Source organism: Elgaria multicarinata, chromosome 16 (assembly GCF_023053635.1).
Source record: "Elgaria multicarinata webbii isolate HBS135686 ecotype San Diego chromosome 16, rElgMul1.1.pri, whole genome shotgun sequence".
NCBI lineage: Eukaryota > Metazoa > Chordata > Lepidosauria > Squamata > Anguidae > Elgaria > Elgaria multicarinata.
The window spans coordinates 10,622,246-10,641,586 of record NC_086186.1 but is presented as its reverse complement, the minus strand read 5'-3'; the positions used below and the strand labels follow the sequence as shown (position 1 = coordinate 10,641,586).

General features: G+C 46.9%; 1 protein-coding gene across 1 annotated transcript in view; it reads right to left on the bottom strand.

Annotated features, from left to right (window-relative positions):
- Positions 1-19,341, bottom strand: part of HCN4 (hyperpolarization activated cyclic nucleotide gated potassium channel 4) — a 101,587-nt gene that overhangs the window by 50,785 nt on the left and 31,461 nt on the right. The window contains exon 2 of the mRNA XM_063142237.1: positions 12,600-13,023. Within this exon, the coding sequence (XP_062998307.1) occupies positions 12,600-13,023 (424 nt within the window). The remainder of the gene's footprint in view (positions 1-12,599; positions 13,024-19,341) is intronic.

The window sequence follows — 19,341 nt, the reverse complement described above, 5'->3', positions numbered from 1 at the left end:
ATCGTGAGGAAATTTGAACCACTGTGGTGTGTGCACATTCATGCGCAGGCTGGGGCGAGTTTCAATGAAGTGTTCAATCCTGGTATCCTCTCAGTGCAAACACTTGGTCCTGGAATGTATGAAAATTAAAGAGCATCACAGAGCATGTGCAGAGTGCACTGGCTTCATCGTCAGGAAACAAGTGGAGGTAGGTTTGTGAAAGTGGGGGGAACTCCAAGGGAGTCTTTGCCAAGCAGGCGCCTTCCAGATGTTTTGGAACACATATTCCACCAACCCCAGACAGCATGGTCAATAGTCAGGGATCATGGATGTTGTAGTCCTGAACCTACCCAGATGCTATGATCAACATTGGGGACCTTCTCCCAAGTGTCTTCTCCAAGGAAATCTCGCAAGATGTCAACTAGGGAGAGGTTCTTCTCAGTGGTGGCCCCCTGGTGCTTGAATACTCTTCCCACTGAGGTCTGCCTGGTGCTGCTAACACTGTTTTTGGTATCAGGTTAAGACTGTACTCTACTCCCAGGCATTTGATGGCCTTTGATGGCATACAATGGGGGCATTTATGTTAGTTTTTTCAATCAGGTCCAGTATCTATTGTAAGTGTTCTGGTGAATTAAATTACTTTAAATTTCAAATGTTGAAATTTTATATGATGTTTTTATTGTCATGCGTTGTGATGTGTATTTTTTTGTGAACCACCCAGAGAGCTTCAGCTATTGGGCAGTATAGAAATCATCATCATCATCATCATCATCATCATCTTCATCCAAAAAGCTATTTAGACGGCAGCTGTTGGGGAAGGTGTTCTAGAATACAAATACTAATAAAATGTTAGAGATTTATAAACATGTCTATAAGCAAATGGCACAGTTGATTACACTCACAAAATTATAGAGAAACGAAATATTTCCAATACTTATACATTATATCAAACATATCACTCTCGTATCAAACATACCGGTCAATTCCAATGCATATACATCATACCAAACAGAATTACTGTGTGTTACTGTTTCAACAAATAATAGCTTTCCTTGAGCGCTATATAGACATCTCTATCTATCTATCTATCTATCTATCTCTCATAAGAAAAAACTGATATCATAAGGAAAAAAAACTTCCCCTGTAATTTGGTGTGATTAATCAACAGTGCCTTATTTATTTATACCCATGTTTATAAAACACTAAAAATAATATTTCTTTTATATAATATATTGTTGAAGTGCAGTTCTTTAAGGTTCCTTGCACCTGTGGGTATTTGTTGAGTTGTAATTGGGGGTACTGTGGCAAGTTCTTGGTGGTATGGGGATACCAAGTCATCTTGTCTGCCTCCTGAGGAATCTGTATAACGACCAAGCAGCAACGGTAAGAACAGACCACGGAACAACGGACTGGTTTAAGATTGGGAAAGGAGTACGGCAGGGCTGTATACTCTCACCTTACCTATTCAACTTGTATGCAGAACACATCATGCGACGTGCTGGGCTTGACGAATCCAAGGCTGGAGTTAAAATCGCAGGAAGAAACATTAACAATCTCAGATATGCAGATGACACCACTTTGATGGCTGAAAGCGAGGAGGAGCTGAGGAGCCTTCTGACAAAGGTGAAAGAAGAAAGTGCAAAAGCTGGGTTGCAGTTAAACCTCAAAAAAACCAAGATTATGGCAACCAGCTTGATTGATAACTGGCAAATAGAGGGAGAAAACGTGGAGGCAGTGACAGACTTTGTATTTCTGGGCGCAAAGATTACTGCAGATGCTGACTGCAGCCAGGAAATCAGAAGACGTTGACTTCTTGGGAGGAGAGCAATGACAAATCTTGATAAAATAGTTAAGAGCAAAGACACCACACTGACAACAAAGGTCCACATAGTTAAAGCAATGGTATTCCCTGTAGTAACCTATGGCTGCGAGAGCTGGACCATAAGGAAGGCTGAGTGAAGGAAGATAGATGCTTTTGAACTGTGGTGTTGGAGGAAAATTCTGAGAGTGCCTTGGACTGCAAGAAGTTCAAACCAGTCCATACTCCAGGAAATAAAGCCAGACTGCTCACTTGAGGGAATGGTATTAAAGGCAAAACTGAAGTACTTTGGCCACATAATGAGAAGACAGGATACCCTGGAGAAGAGGCTGATGCTAGGGAAAGTGGAAGGCAAAAGGAAGAGGGGCCGACCAAGGGCAAGATGGATGGATGATATTCTGGAGGTGACAGACTTGACCTTGAGGGAGCTGGGGGTGGCGATAGCCGACAGAAAGCTCTGGCGTGGGCTGGTCCATGAAGTCACGAAGAGTTGGAAGTGACTGAATGAATAAACAACAACAAATTGGAGGTACTACCTTTTCATCTTTGTAGTGGTGCAGCTACATCCTTTTAGACCCTGGGCTCTTTAGATAGCCACGTGTAGTACTTCACTGATAAAGCCCGTAACTAATATTTCTCTTTTCCACTCTGCAACCATCATTCCACACTTTACAACTGTGTTTACATTCCTGATATGTTGGAACAACAACAGCAAAACTGTTTGCCAGCCCTATATATCAACAACACATCCTCTGAACATGTGCAGTTCTGAATTTTAAACTCACTTAAATCATAGCATCATCATGACAACAGGAACAAGATGGATTTCCTTTTTGCTGCCCTGATGCCCACATCACCAGCTGATTGCTGAGTGATCATTTGGGTACCCTGTGGGCTGTGGAAACCTGGAGTTCTAGCCCTCGTTGTGTAGGGTGACCATATGAAAATGAGGACAGGGCTCCTGTATCTTTAACAGTTGCATAGAAAAGGGAATTTCAGCCGGTGTCATTTGTATATATGGAGAACCTGGTAAAATTTCCTCTTCACCACAACAGTTAAACTGCAGGAGCTATACTAGAGTGACCAGATTTAAAAGAGGGCAAGGCACCTGCAGCTTTAACTGTTGTGTTGAAGAGGGAATTTCACCAGGTTCTCCATATATACAAATGACACCGGCTGAAATTCCCTTTTCTATGCAACTGTTAAAGATGCAGGAGCCCTGTCCTCCTTTTCATATGGTCACCCTATCCTTGTGCTACTGCTTGTATGGCTTTCTGGCAGCCCGAGGAATTTTTTTGCCAAGCGTTAAAATTGCTTTGTTTAGTTAGGGTGACCATATGAAAAGGAGGACAGGACTCCTGTATCTTTAACAGCTGTGTTGAAAAGGGAATTTCAGCAGGTGTCATTTGGATATATGGGGAACCTGGGGAAATTTCCTCTTCATCACAACAGTTAAAGCTGCAGGAGCCCTGCCCTCTTTTAAATCTGGTCACTCTAGTATAGCTCCTGCAGCTTTAACTGTTGTGATGAAGAGGGAATTTCCCCAGGTTCTCCATATATACAAATGACACCTGCAGAAATTCCCTTTTCAATACAACTGTTAAAGATACAGGAGCCCTGTCCTCCTTTTCATATGGTCACCCTAGCAACAGGCGCACCCAGGATCCCTTGCCATGTCACCGAAGACGCAGGGCCCAAGCAGGGCTGAGAGCAAAGGTCAATTCCATTTCGCAAGACAAATTCACCCTTGTGAATAACCGAGCGGGCGGGCGCTGTTCGGGCAACCTTTTGCACTGGGGTGGCAAGGAGGCACCCAAACAGGAGTGAAACTAATTTTCCTTGCCTGCAGTGTGCATGACCCAGTCCTTCTTTTAGCAAGAAAAGGAATGGATTGCGCTTAGCATACTGTGCAGTGTGGCAGGTCACTGGCTTCAACATTCCGGCAGGCACCTACTAAAAAATACCCAGGCAAGATGCAGCCATATACTGATCCCAGGGGAAAACCCCACCCCCACCCCCACTTTTCCTTTTGCAACAGGTGTTTTGCCAAGAGACAGGAAGAGATCTCAATTTTGCAGTGAAAGTTGATCCCACCCCCTCTCCACGCTCAGGGAGTGAGGCTTTCTCGGAGAAAGCTTTGCACTCCCTAAATCATTCATTCATACATTTATTCATTCGTTTATTTCAAGGCTTATTTCCTGCCTTGCTCTCCTAATTGAGATCCAAGATGGCTAAACTGAACTACATTAAAAGTCAATTAAAAAAACAACCCACAACCATATGGAACTAGCAAAAGCGTAACGACACGGCAGAAACCCACGAAACCATCAAAAGCAACAGGAAAATCAATACCGGCAGCTGCAAATTCACTGGAGGGCAGGTTAACTGCCTCCTAAAAGACCTCCAAAAAGGAGAGCTCTTCAGCCTTTGTTGGAAGTGACAAAACGACAAGCGGAAGCTGCAACAAAGAGTTGCAGTGCAAAGTGCTTCTGTTAAGGCTTCCAGCCACCCTATTTAATTCCATTCCCCCAGCAGTGAGACAGCATTTTGTGACCACCATTCCTGTTCGGTTCTCCTTCGGCTGATTTTGGGTATCTCTCCTCTCCCTTAGCCATTTTTTTTTGTTTGGTTTTATTGTTGCTGTGCTCCTTCTAAGGATTTGAAGTACTTCTGCAAACTGTGGGGTTTCCCCAAACCTGCTGATTCCTCTGTGTGATGCTGTTTTGGTATATAAGCAACGGCACTCATGCCCAAACACTTGAAATAGAAGGAATGGTGGGGCAAGGTGGGGGACCATGACTAAGAAGGCCCTGCCAAACTTTGGATATCAGGGAGACATACTGAGCTCTTACTTCTCCAAGTCACTGTTTTTCCTGCACTTCCATGCACAATCTACTTTCTGGTTTTTCTCCTCCTCCCTCCTAATCGCCTTTCCTTTCGTGACATGTCTTTCCGACTGGAAGCCTGCAGGCAGGGGCTATCTTATTTCTTAGCTTTGTAAACCATTCCGGGAGCCTTTGGGTGGGATAAAAGGGTGGGCTGAAAATGCAATTAACAAACAAACAAAATTACTGCATGCAGTCCTGGGTGTTCCCATTTTTTTGGGGGGGGAATTAGCAAAGCTCGCCTTTCTGTTATCTGCTGTCGTTCGATTCTTGGGGAGTGGAGGGGGGGATTAATAAACTTGTCAACGGGGCAAAAAGGAACCAACGGATTTTGCCCACCGCAGGGGTTTCAATTGTTGACAGCGCCGTCCTTCCCCGCTGCCGCCCATCGCTGCCGCCGCCCCCTCCGCCGTGAATGCACCCAGTGGAAAAGAGCAAACTGATTGCTCAGCCCACTCCATTGCTCTTCAAGGGATTTCTCTCTGCATAAAGCACAAGCGGTCGCCTTTGTCCATCCTGCTGATGCTGCAGTGCCTTCAAGGGCAGCCCTGCTGAGTCATCGGCTGTGACTCCGCAGTGCCAGAGCAGCCCGGCTCGGGCTGCCACGATCGCTGGTCGCAAACGGCCACTGTCGTGGCTGGCGAGATCCCGGCGCTCCGTGAAAAGGGGTGGATTGGGCAGGATTCCTCCACGGGCTGAGGCCACCTGTTGCTTTATGCCTGTAAAGTGGAGCTTGATGGAGGAAAAACAGGGGGAGGGCCTAGGGAAAAAAGCCCGTACCTGTTTTGTTCCACAACTGAGTTGCAGAATGGGCATTTTCTAAGCAGACATGGGCTGGGGAGGGGGTGGAGCAGTTTTGGAAGCATCCTTCTACTCCCTATAGGTGTGTATGCATGGATGGATGCATGGATGTTTGGGATTTACACCCTGCCTTTCTACCCAGAAATTGCACTCAAGGTGGCTTCCAAAGCAATTCAAAGCAGATGGAATACATCAAATACAGTAAAAACAACAATTACAGAATAAAAACAGCACCCAAGCCAAGCAGACCCACTTACAGGCCAAAGGCCTTCTTGAATAAAGTGTTCTTTGCCTGCTGGCAATAGTGTAAAAAGGCAGAGGACTTAGCCTGTCTTGGGAGGGACTTCCACAGCCTGGGAGCGGCCACCAAGAAGGCCCTCTCCTGTGTCACCACAAGACAATCTTCTGATGTGGGCGACCCCAAAAGAAGGGCTTCTCCAGAAGATCTTGAGGACCTGGCAGGCTTGTATGGAAGAAGGCTGTCTTCTAGCTAGCCTGGACTCAGGCCATAGAGATCATAACCAGCACTTTGCATATTGGCTACCTAGCCCTGTTCAAGGTTTTGACATTGACGGTCAAGGCCCTAAAGAACTCAGGATCAGCAGACCTAGCTGTCCGCCCTCCCCTAAGTACACCAAATTGATCCCTAAGAGCTTCTGAGGAGCCTTATTGGTGATTGCACAACCAACAGTTAGAGCTGGTTGGTGGTCTGGGGTTCTAGTACTCTGGGAGAGGGAGAAAAACATCTCCTTATCCACATTCTCCACTCCAGGCATCATTGTGTGCACTGTGTCCTCTTTAACAGATGCCAGTCCTCTCTTTGAAGGGCTTCCAGAGGGCCACCCACTAGCTGGAGGGCTGCCCTGTCCAAGTCTGGTTTAAAGACAAAGAACCCATGAGAACCCTTATCCATCCTCAATGAGCACCTGGGCAGCAGATGGAGCAGGCAGGCAGGCACACAGGTGACTTGATCACAGCCTTCCACACTATGGTGTGATGGACTCCGTTTCTATTTCAATTATAATTTATAAATTCCCATCTAAACTTGTATAACCTAGCAGATGCACATATTATACCAGTTGGTGTCTCCTTTTGTCCTCTTCTTTGGTGATGCATTTCTTCTTTTTGGGGGGGAGGGGGCAAGTCATAAATGGGTACTAGTTCTCATGGCTGTATATTACCTCCAGCATCAGAGGCAGTATGCTGGGGAACAGGAGGGTGCTGTCGCACTCATGTCCTGCTCTTGGCTTCCCACAGGCACCTGTGTGAACAGCATATTGTACTACGTAGTGGGAGTCTAGTCCGGTCCAGAGGGCTCTCCGTCAGTTCTAATGTAATAACCTAATAATTAAATAATACCAAATCATGCGACGTACTGGTTCCCCTCTATTCGGCACTGGTTAGGCGTCATCTTGAGTATTGTGTCCAGTTCTGGGCACCACACTTCAATAAGGATGATCAGGGGTCTGGAAACAAAGCCCTGTGGGGAGAGACTGAAAGAACTGTGCCTGTTTAGCCTAGGGAAGACTGAGGGGAGTCATGAGAGCACTCTTCCAATACTTGAAAGGTTGTCACACAGAGGAGGGCCAGGATCTCTTCTCAATCCTCCCAGAGTGCAGGACACGGAATAATGGGCTCAAGTTATGGGAAGCCAGAGTCCGGCTGGACATCAGGAAAAACTTACTGACTGTTAGAGCAGTACGACAATGGAACCAATGACCTAGGAAAGTTGAGGGCTCTCCCACACTGGAGACATTCAAGAGGCAGCTGGACAGGCATCTCTTGGGGATGCTTTAAGGTAGATTCCTGCATTGAGCAGGGGGTTGGACTCAATGGCCTTGTAGGCCCCTTCCAACTCTATGAGTCTATGATTCTATGAATAGGTTGCAAAAGGATCCATCTTGTCTCACGTTCAACTACGTTTTAGGTGTGGGCAGATTCCTTCTCTTTGAGCGGGGAGGGGGAGGTAAAGGCAGAAGGATGTGGCTGCCCTCGTGGATGGAGAGCCCCATAGAAAGGCACTGCTGGAGGCTCCAGGGAGCTAAATTGACGTGTTAGCTGTTTCCCCAGATGGCCAACTTGGCATTCCTGCTGAGCTGAAAATTCGTGTCGCAAACAAAGCAGAAAAACAGTCCATTGACTGCAAGAAGGGGGACTGGCACCTGATCCCCACCTCCCAAGGGGAGCTCTCACTGCAGATTCCCCAAAGGTCTCTACCTCTGGTAAGCAGCTCCAGTCAAGCGCCCAGTGGCACCATCAGGGAAGGACTCAGGGGCAGATGTCTAGGGCCCAACTCCGCGGAAGAAGCAGGTGGGGCCGCCCTGACGCAGCAGGGCTGGCTGACCACATGCTCAAAGAAGTGCAAGGGATACGTATTGCCATCTAAAAGCCAACCACCACCACCACTCCAGCAAAACCATGGAGCCTGAAGTCTGCCATGAGTTAACTGCAGCACTGTGCGCATCCCCTGGGCATTTCAGTTCGCTAGAAAATTGTAGGTTAGCAGAGGAAGATGGAGCACAGGAAATCCGTCTCCAGGAGTCGGGGAAAGGATAAAATATTTCCTCCCAGCCCCGAAACAAGTTGCCACGCTGATTGGTACTTCGCAAAACAAAATGCCGCGTTTCACTTGAATTCGTTACTCTGGCAAACCGGATAACCGTGATGTGTCCCAAAACGGTCCCTGAAACAGCTCTTTTCACAGTAGCGGTGCTCTGAAAACAGCTTCAGCAATACAGCTCACACCCATTCCACCTCCACAGCCCTGGCCCCCAAGTCCGGAGCGAAGCTGAAATTTAGTTGGAGAGGTTTTACAGCAAGGGGAGGGCAAAGGAAAGGCTGTGCACCCGCTTTCCCTAACCTGGTGGCCTCCAGATTTGTTGAACTACAACCCCCATATCCTCATACTGGCTTAGGGCAATTGGAGTTGTAATTCACATCTGGAGGGCAGCAAGTTGAATAAGGCTGCTCTGTTCTGTTGCTGTGGGACTATAAACCATAAATTGGTTGGGTGTCCTCTTTTATAGAGGACAGTCCTCTTTTTGAAGGGCTGCCAGAGGACCGTCCTCAATTTGATGGTGTCCTCTGTTTGAAAGGCTGCTGTATACAATTCCAGGACAGGACTCCTGGGCAGATGTCTCAGCCCGACTCAGCAGAAGAAGCAGGAGAGGCTGATTTAGCAGAAGATAATAATAATAATAATAATAATAATAATAATAATAATAATAATAATAACAGTATCATAATAAAACCATTAATAAAACCATTAACAGTAAGCACTTAGGCAGGCAGGCAGGTCACCTGGTTACCGTCTTCTGTTTTATGTGAAGATGCCCTGCATTTCTATTAAAATTCATCATGTCTAAACTTGCATCTATCCATATAAATTACCATATAGAAATTGTATGCAAATCAGCGTCCCCTGCATGGGGTGATGCATTTCCACACTTTTGGAGATGTATAAATGGCCACTTTAGGCAGAAGGGAAACACACATAGCTCCCTGCCTTCGGTCAGGGGATCAAAGGACACTGGGGTGGTGTTGGTGTTGCACGTCTTGTGCCCCCAAGAAAATGTCCTGAGGAAGACCAGCCTGGAACCATCTATCAACCAGAGAAGGAGCAGATTCAGAGAGTTCGTTTCCTCCTCCACCACCATCCTGCCATTGCCAGAAAGAACACACGGCTTCAACGTCCATTTGCCCTGAGACTGCAGAAGCGAGGGGAAGCCTGCCTGGGATTCCACTCTAGTATAGGGTGACCATATGGAAAGGAGGACAGGGCTTCTGTATCTTTAACCGTTGTTCTGAAAAGGAAATTGCACCTGGTGGAATTCCCTGCAGTTCAAGCTGCACTCTTGACCAGATACAAAAGAGGGCAGGGCTCCTGCAGCTTTAACTGTTGGGATGAAGAGGGAATTTCCCCAAGTGCTGCATGCATACAAATGACACCTGCTGAAATGCCCTCTTCCTCACAACAGTTAAAACTGCAGGAGCCCTGCCCTGTTTTGTATCTGGTCAGTACCCTTTCCAAACCTGACGTGGAGGCTGGAGTGATGAGTCTGCTTTGGGTTTCAGTTGGAACCAGTCAGAACTTTAAAGGAGCTATCCAAGGAGCTTACTTTAGAGTTCTGATTGGTTCTGACTGAAACCTGGAGTGGACTCACTGCCCCATGGGCATCACTGCCACCAGTCTCCACTGATCCCAGATTTCTGCAGGATTCTGACATTGCGGCACAATGCAGCCTATTGGAAAATTCAACCCCCAGATAACTTGCTTTGCAATTGTGGTGGTGGTGGTGGGGGAGAATGACAGAACTTGCGACTGGGGAGGAATTGGGCAGCAGCTGTTGCTAGCTGCAACATTTACAGATGTCAGCTCTTTAGTGGCAGAGTCCGCCTGAAGTTGAAATGTTACGCACACTTGGGAATAAGCCCGACTGGCTTCCGTGGGACAAGGCACAGTGCAACAGCACCCTCCCACCCACGTTCCCCAGCAACTAATGTATACAGGCTTACTGCTTCTGATACTGGAGGTTGCACTTAGCCATCAGAACTAGTAGCCATGGACAGCCTTCTCCTCCAGGAATTTATACACCCCCCCCCTTTAAAGCCATCCAAATTGGTGGCCATCACCACATCTTGAGGAAGTAGTGAATTCCATACTTTAACTCTGTGCTGTGTGAAGGGGTCCTTCCTTTTATTTGTCCTGAATCTCCCACCCATCAGCTTCATGGGATGACCTCAATGGGCTCTAGTATTACGGGAGGGGGAGAAACCTGTCCCCCTATCCACATTCTCCACACCAGGCATCATTTTTTATTTGCCTATCATCAGTTCTCACCAACTTTCCACACCTCACGTGGCTGTAATACTATGAGGCAAACATGGGGTTGAATTAGGTCTTCACTTCTTTAGTTCTGTTATAAATGTCTATATTCCCCCAACAGGAACACACACACACACACACACACACAGAGAGAGAGAGAGAGAGAGAGAGAGAGAGAGAGAGAGAGAGAGAGAGAGACTTTAGTCATCCTTTTCCTAAATCAAACCCTGATCATTTTTGTGCTCGGTTTCTCCTGCCCCGGGCGATCCAATTCCCCCATATCAACTTTCCTCGTTGAGAAACACGACATTAAATTCAAATTGTCGCCACGAGGTACTCGTAAAAAGCACTTTTCCTTCATCCTTTCATGCCGGCCCCCAAGCTGTAGCAACGAAGCTATTCAAATATTTGCCTTCACTTCATTACATAGTTCCCATCTCGACATTATTCTTTGAGAAATTAGGCATTTTCACCGCGCAAATGGAAAACCTGAGAGGTCCGACTCGGGGTGGGGGGGATTTCCTGCTTGCAGCTCAGCCCTACTATGAGACAACCTGCTGCCATGGTAAGCCCTGAAGCACTTCTTTCCCTCTGCCCCTGAAACAAGCAAATAAAACTGTGAAAGGCTACATGGATGGGTTGGGGATTTTGGCCCAGCCTTGCTTTCCACATGTGAAGCACCAGGTTCCTTCCCTGCCACACCCAGTTAAAAGGTTTGCATGGCACACAGCTCTGCTTTGTGATATTTGGAATCCTTTCCTCACCTAAAGGCTACTTATGAGGGTGGCCACTTCTGCATCACCCCAAAAGAGGAAATGCAGCACCAAAAAAGAGGGCAAAAGAAGACGCCATTTTGCATAACAGGTTTAAGGTTTCAGTTCTAGCTTGGGACCAGGATATCTGAGAGTGCGCCTACTCTCTTATCAACCTGCTCAGTCACTGAGGTCATCTGCAGGCATGCTCCTGGTTCCGCATGGGCCTATAGTCCAAGTGGAGTCCACCTGGAGAAGAGCCTTCAGTATGGTGGCCCCGTCTATGGAATTCCACACGCAACAAACACAGCCCTGGGATGAGTTGTTGTCTTTCTGATCACCACTAATCTGGGTTTATTTAGAGATGAGCCAGAAGATCATCAAACAGAGGACTGTCCTCTACAAATTAGGACACAGGGCCACTTTAAATGTTAATTATTGTTATAGGCCATTAGATAACTGGAGGAATTAAGGAAGAGACACTGTTGTTCATTAGCGATAATCTGAAGACAGCTTGACTCTTAGCCGATGCAGATTTGAGACAATTTATGAAGTTTTTATATCCCTGTGAGTAAGGTTTCATCTAACCATCCATTATTAGTGTTATTAAGCCTTTCTGTTGCTCGACATTCTAATCAAAGTATACACATATGTCTTCACTTGAAATATGACTACAAAACCTTGGAGCGCGTTGTGCTATATTAATCTTTACTAAATGTTATGAGTAGAGTGGAGTGGGGAACGGGAATCATATGAGCTATGGGAAGACATTGATCAGGCTTGCAGGATCTACTTTGCTTGTTTTACTAGACCCTTGAGGTTTACTAATCAGAACCAGGTGCAAAATAACCAGATTCAAAATGGCAGCCCAGGCAGGAAATGCCAGTTATCGCCTGCAATTTATGAACCATAACAGTGGGATGAACTGCCGATATAAGTACAATTCTACTCCTAGGTTACAAGAGATCAGAAATTCTAATAGCTTACTTTAGGAGGGTGGGGAAAAGCCAGACTTCTTGTTGTTGTTAAACCATTGGGAACCAGAGAAATCCCAAATACTGCAAATGGTCCAGCAATTTACCATTAATCCTGGGGCTAAAGAGTGTAGATCAAAGTTGCAGAACCTCAGATTTGGGGGCCAAATTTGTTCCAACCTGGCCCTCCAAGCTTCCCCCAATGGCCACCACTGATGGCTTCTCAACTTTTGCTCAGTTTCCCCCACCCTTCCAGAAGCTTGAAATGCCTCTCTTAAGCCTGAGTTACTAGCAGTGAGAGCTTTCAGCTAAAATGTGCTGGAATTGTTGGTATTTAGACCTGCCCCTTTCGCCTTCACCCACACCTGGAATGCACGCCCCGAAACCTTCTCTGAAATTGAATTCCGGTCCCCCATCCCTGGTGTAGAAGGATGGAGAAACACCTGCTGGAAAATACACCCTGGCTCCGACTATGTAGCTGTCTTATTGCAAGGCCCGTCCCTTACGGTTCCCAGAGAGAAGCCAGACCGCCGCTCTCCGGCCAGCTAGCCCTGTTTTGCTCACCTCCTCCCATTGATGGATGTAACGTATCAGCCTCGAAAGCCTCAGGAGCCGCAAGAGGCTGAGGATTTTGGTGAATCGCACGATTCGGAGGGCTCGGGCTGTCTTGTAAACCTCCGAATCGATGCGGGTTTCCACAATCAGGAAAATATAGTCTACCGGAATGGAGGAGATAAAATCCACCACGAACCAGCTCTTCAAGTACTTCATCTTAATCCTCTGCGGGTCCAGGATGATCTCTGTGTTGTCCTCCACCACAATCCCCGTGCGGAAATTGAGGACCAGGTCAATGAGGAAGAAGGTGTCCGAGACCACGTTGAAAACGATCCACGGCGTGGTGTTCTCGTCCTTGAAGAAGGTGATGCCCACAGGGATAATGATCAAGTTCCCAACCATCAGGAGAAGCATCGTCAAATCCCAGTAAAACCTAGCCAGTGAGACAGAGAAATGGGAAATAAGCCGAGGACATGGACGGTGTGGTTGTAGACAGGGGCTGGCAGCTTTCAGGTTTGTGGAAACAATTTTATCATATGAATGGTGCAATCCTATGCATGTTTAGACACAAAAACTCCAACTCCCAGCATTCCTCAGCTGGGAATGAATGAATAAATACGATCTATTTATTGGTGACTGCATGTTAATCATCAATAAATAGTCTGTATTTATTTATTCATTCACCACCCATAAAACAAGTTCCTTAGATGTCATGCAAAATAATTTAAAACTCCCCCAACAATAAATCTCAAAAAACCAACCCAAACATATAAATACCACACCATAAAATATAATGCACACCATAGGAGTTAATAACAACAGTAAGTACAGGAGCTAAAACCACCAATAATGTCACTGGGACTGAAATAACAAGGTATGAAAAGGTCTGGGAGAACAAAAATGGCTTAGCCTGGTAACAATCTACTTGTGTGGCGCAGAGTGGTAAGCGGCAGTTACTGCAGCCGAAACTCTCCCCACGGCCTGAGTTCGATCCCAGCGGAAGCTGGTCCTCAGGCAGCCGGCTCAGGTCGACTCAGCCTTCCATCCTTCTGAGGTCGGTAAAATGAGGACCCAGCTAGCTGGGGGAAAGGTAACCACGACTGGGGAAGGCAATGGCAAACCACCCCTCTACAAAGTCCACCAAGAAAACGTCAGCAAAAGCAGGCGTCCCTCTAGGAGTCAGCAATTACTGAAGTGCTTGCACGAGAGGTTCCTTTCCTGGTAACACATGAACAGCAATGTAGGTGCTATGTCAGCTTCCCTAGGGTGAGCATTCTGTAGCTGATGAGCCACCACCAAAAAGACCCTCATTCTCATGGCTACCCTCCAAACTTCAGATTCAGGAGGCATCAGAAGTGCGACTTCTGTAGATTACTTTAAGGCAACCTTCTCCAACCTGGTGCCCTCCAGATGTTTGGGACTACAATTCCCAGGATCCCCTGGCCAGCATGGCTGGGTGGGGGAAGTTATACTCCATTACATCCAGAGGGTACCAGGTTTGGGAACATTCCTTTAAGGCACGTTCACGTATATATAGGAGGCAGCTGCTGAACTCTCAAGAACTTTGGAGGTCAAAACCCACATTCTAAATTACCCCTGGAAATGAAACAGCAGCTATTGCAGGTAAGAAAGGTTAGTCATAACTGCATACTAAATATAACACATACATACTAATTCATAATATTGTTAAATTAAATCCAATATTTAAATATTGTTTCTCTATTGTCTTAATGGGCATTCTTAGTTCTTTGGCTCCATAGATAAAGTTCATCCACACTTCCTGCCTTTTCTTTAATACTGAATAAGAGTTTTAAACTTGAATGTTTGCCCCATAAAAAGAAATCATGGAAGGCTGTTCATCTTTAAGGCAGCTCTTTTTCTCATTCAGGATCTTTGGTTATTTTCTTTGCTACCAGCACATAAATATACCTCCATAAATCCTCAATACTGGATGTTTACTTGGAGTTATATAAGCGCAAAGGTATTTCACAGCTTTATCTGGCCTGTGAAATGACAACATTTAAAAATATTAATATTGGCTTCTAAAGCCACATTAATTCCCACTAATCTGGGTTTTCTTAGTGCTGAGCCAAACATTCTTAGATTAACCATGTGTGTGTGTGTGTTTTTCCAGCCTGGAACCAAGGCTACCAGGGATGGCGAAACAGTTTCCAATGCTTCTAGCCACCCATTCATATTTTTATGCCTGTTGATACTCCCGGCTCTTGTTTTGATTGGTATGTCAGAACAACACCACACAGCCAATGAGATCTGGTTATCTCAAGCCAAATCAGAGTGAGGGCAATGATTTTGTCTCTCGCTCCAGCGTCTTCTGAGAAAAATAAAATAAAAAGGTGGAGAGAGGTAGAGAGACGTGAACCCTAGCCAGAAACAACAGCGATTGTAAGTGTTGCCATTGTCTCTTGCGCAACACATTTCATGGGGTGCCTCAAAAATGGCCCAACTTCGCAGCTTGCAAAGAGGGTGGCGAAGTTGAAGGAGGCTTCCCCCCCTTTAATCTTATTATGCCTTATCTAAATGATGCCCAGAGGCACGCCTACATAGAGCAACACTGTCCAGAACATCTGGAAATTAATTTGTGAATGCTTGTGTGTTGAACGCATTATCAAATTGACAGTGAACTGCAATTTATTCCCCATGCTTCATTTCCCCCAGGAAGGCACGATAATTCAATGGAAATGCATTTAAATTATTGGTTATGCTGTGCCCGCATGATCACCGGTTAATGCCCTATCACCACTCAGTCGTCCATCTTCTTTGAAGAGATTATGGGATTTGCAATAGTGTGGCTTTTAAGAGAGAGCAGGTCAAGAGACACATGGGTAAAGGACACATTTTAAAAGGCAGTAATATCGTAGTAAAGAGTGTCTCAATCCAAGGTGCCCACAGAGCACCACACTCTAAGGAACACAGCATTTTAGTAGTACTTAGCCTAGCTGTTGACTTTCTGCTGATCTTCTTGATACCCGCTGCTCTTGTTTTTATTGGGTGTCAGAACAACACCGCACAGCCAATGAGATCTGGTTAGATCTGCTCAGCATGCTATAGGACGGCCATAAGCAATAGGGCTGTGCACCCCCTCCATGAACTGATACAGATCCCGATCCAGACCTTCCGGATTGGGCCTGAACCAGTTTGGTTCAATCCGGACCTCTCCCAATCTGCTCCGGAACTGGATCTGGAGCAAGATCTAAAGGTCCGGAATGATATTGGGCCCCCATTTTGCCCCCTTTCCCCACTTACCTGCCTCCACGGTGGGCGGCGGAGGCAGGTAAGTGGGGAAGGGGGCAAAATGGGGGCCAAATAAGCCCCTCCCCCCTTACCTGGCTCCTCCGTTTGCTGCTGCACAGACCGCAGTAGCGGCAGACGGCGGAGACAGGTAAGCCCCCCTCCCCCACTTACCTGGCTCCGTTGTCCATCACCGCCATGGCCTATTTCTGGCCTTAGGCCTGGGTGGCAGTTGAAGCCGCTCCATGGACCACGGTCAATGACAAAGCCAAGTAACCCCCCCCTCCCCACTTACCTGGCTCTGAAGCTTCAGAACGGTTCAAATCGCTTTAGACCGTTCTGAACCACTTTAGGCCAATCCGGACCTCCCTTGATCTGCTCCGGAACCGGGTTTAGGAGGTCCGGATTGGCCCGCTCTGCTTTGGATCCGTGGATCCGTAATGGAGCGGAGCACACCCCTAATAAGCAACATCACATCCCAAGTAACCATGGACAGCACTTGGTGGCATCCTATTATATTCTTCCCCAAGCAATCCTCAGGTAAGGACGAGAAAGGATGAGAAATTCGTTCAGTCCAAATTTTTATATGGACTTACCCAACTTGCACCTCACACAGTTATACACAAACTGGAAAGCAGCTGTGCTCTGAAATCCATGCTTTTCGGAATGTTGCAATCCAATTTGCAACTAAAATGTGTGCACAAAGATGTATCTATTAAAGAAAAGTGCGCGCGCACACAAATGAATTCATTAGGGGAAAGTACATATAAAAATGCAGTGTATTAGGGTAAAACCATTGTAAAAAATCAACATACTGGAAAATGTACAAAAATGTGCATATAAGAAATGTGCAAAAGAATGGGTACACGTTTTTGTTTGGACATTTTTGGGAGCTGAATTCTCAAAAGTGATGCAGAAATGAGCCAAAACGAGTGTTCAGTTGGGGAAATGAAAAACCGAGTGAAAACCAAACAGCCACCCTTGTCCATCCCTATCTTCGTTATGAAAGAAATGGTTTCTTAAAACAGAGGGGAGCTTTTAAAAAAAAACCTTGCCAGAGATAAGCAAGTCTTAGATCTGGTGTCTCTTCTTGACCCAAATTGAAAATGCTCAGATTTTTACAACACCATGGTCTTTGTTTTGAAAAAATACTACTACTCTTTCTGGTTCAGGCCACTTTCTCCTGTGTTCACACTCGTGTGTGTGTGTGTGTGTGTGTGTGTGTGTGTGTGTGTGTGAATAATATTTCCAGCATTCCAGCGTTGGAACTGTGGTTGCTCTGACCTCCCTGGAGTTAAGTCCATCTCACTGTGGGCCTTGCTAGACCTGCTGGCTTACGCCGGCAGGGAGGCGGGGCCGAGGCACGCTACCGTTAGCGCGCCTCCCCCACGCTTCCAGACGCCGGAGCCGCAGGGAGGACGGAAGCCCTGCGGCGTCCGCCATTTTTGTTGTTGTTGTTGTTTAAAGGGGCCGCGGGTGGCCCAAAGACTTCGTGAAGGTAAGGGGTGTTTTTGTAAAAACCGGGGGGGGGAGGGGGGCGAGTGACAGAGGGAGCGCCACTCGCCAGGCATTGCCCGGGCAAGCGGCGCTCGCCTGCTTGCGAGCGGCGGCGGTGGCGAGCGGCGCTCCCTCTGTCACCCGCCCCCCCTTCCCACCCACCCTCCCATCCTTCGCCCTCCCCTCGCTTTCCCCCCTGCCCCCGGGCCGATGGGCACAGCGCTCATATGAGCGCTGTGCCAGGCCGGTCCGTGGCTTTTCGCGGCTCCTCGCGAGTAAGCAAGGAGCCGCGAAAAGCCGTGGAAGTCGCTAGACGTTCCCCAGCTTCGGCCTGAGGCCGGAGCTGGGGAAAAAGCACACCATAAGCGCATTCGCTTATGGCGCGTTGAAGGAGGCCTCAGCGTGGCCTGTTTCCGGATTCCCCTGTGCGTCATCTGGACGCACAGCAGGGAAACCGGGTCAGAAGGCGCGCTAAGGCCTCATCTAGGAAGGCCCCATGTTTCCACATTAATCTGTATTATTTTTCATCAATGCAAAAATCCACATTCAAATAGTTTTTAGACGCACATTTTAAACATAGCTCCTCTCAAACGATGCATTTCTAGACATACGTGCTCTCAACACATAGAATCATAGAATAGTAGAGTTGGAAGGGGCCTCTAAGGCCATCAAGACCAACCCCCTGCTCAATGCAGGAATCTGTTTTGAAGCATTCAAATGCATTATTTTTGAACCAAGAACTGTGTTGGGAAAATTGAGAAGCACAGAATCCAGCGGAGAACTAAATTCTGATCCTCACATTAGTGCGGGAGATGCAGCCCAGGTGAGTTCGTATCAGAACGCACGGAGATCTATTTCCCCGAACATCCACAGTTTGGCGAACCCCACAGTCTGCTAGTAGACACAAGTCCACAAGAACAGGATGCAAAACACTGAGCGTTCCATCAGAATGTCTGCTTTCATTTTTTTAAAAAGCAAGTTTGCAACCCTTGTACAGCTGTGAAAGCAGACATGCAGCTGGGCGGTTAAAATCTCAGAAAAGCATGTGAAAGGAAGCCGGATTCCAGCTGGACATCAGGAAAAACTTCCTGACTGTTAGAGCAGTATGACAATGGAACCAGTTACCTAGGGAGGTGGTGGGCTCTCCCACACTACAGGCCTTCAAGAGGCAGCCGGACAACCCTCTGTCAGGGATGCTTTAGGGTGGATTCCTGCATTGAGCAGGGGGTTGGACTAGATGGCCTTGTAGACCCCTTCCAACTCTGCTATTCTATGATTCTATGATTCTAAGATCTCCAGTGTTCACATGCCGGGGCCCTGGCTGCAACCCCGGAGGTGGACCTCTGGGGCTCCCAATCTGCCCCTCCAAGGTTCCCCACAGGGCCACCCCCCCCCACTCCACTGATCATCGGTTGTTCGATGACTTCCTGGGCTTTTGTGCAGCGTTTCCCCATTCTAAAAGGTTGGAACGCCTCTCCGATGGCTCAAGTCCTGGCAGTAAGAGCTTGAAGCTGCAATATGCTGGTATTTTTGGTGTGTATTTTTGGCTCTGCCTCATTTGCCTTTGGCCTCGTCTTCCACTGGAATGCTGCCCCGGATATCTTCTCCGGAATAGGATTTGTCTCTTGAGCTGAAAGAGGCACCCCTCCCGTGAGCAAAGGAAATACAGTTTTTTAAAAAATTGTAAGTCCACCCAAAGTTTTGAAAAAAAGACTCTCCCTCTCCCTAAGACAGAAGATGTTACTAAAATAAGTATAATAAATGTGTGACAGGTTTTCTTTTGGTTTTTTTTTTCCCAAGCCATTCTGTTTATGTTCTGACCAAAACATGCTGATCACTTCTCCCCCAGGAAACATTTGGTGGTGGTGGGAGAAAGCGAGCGATTTCTTCAATCTATATTTATCGCCCGGCATTCCCGAAAAAAGAAACACGGTGTTTCATTATCCTCCTGACTGCACACAGACGCAAATATCAGAAGTCCGTAGAGATCTTGTTCGCTCACTGC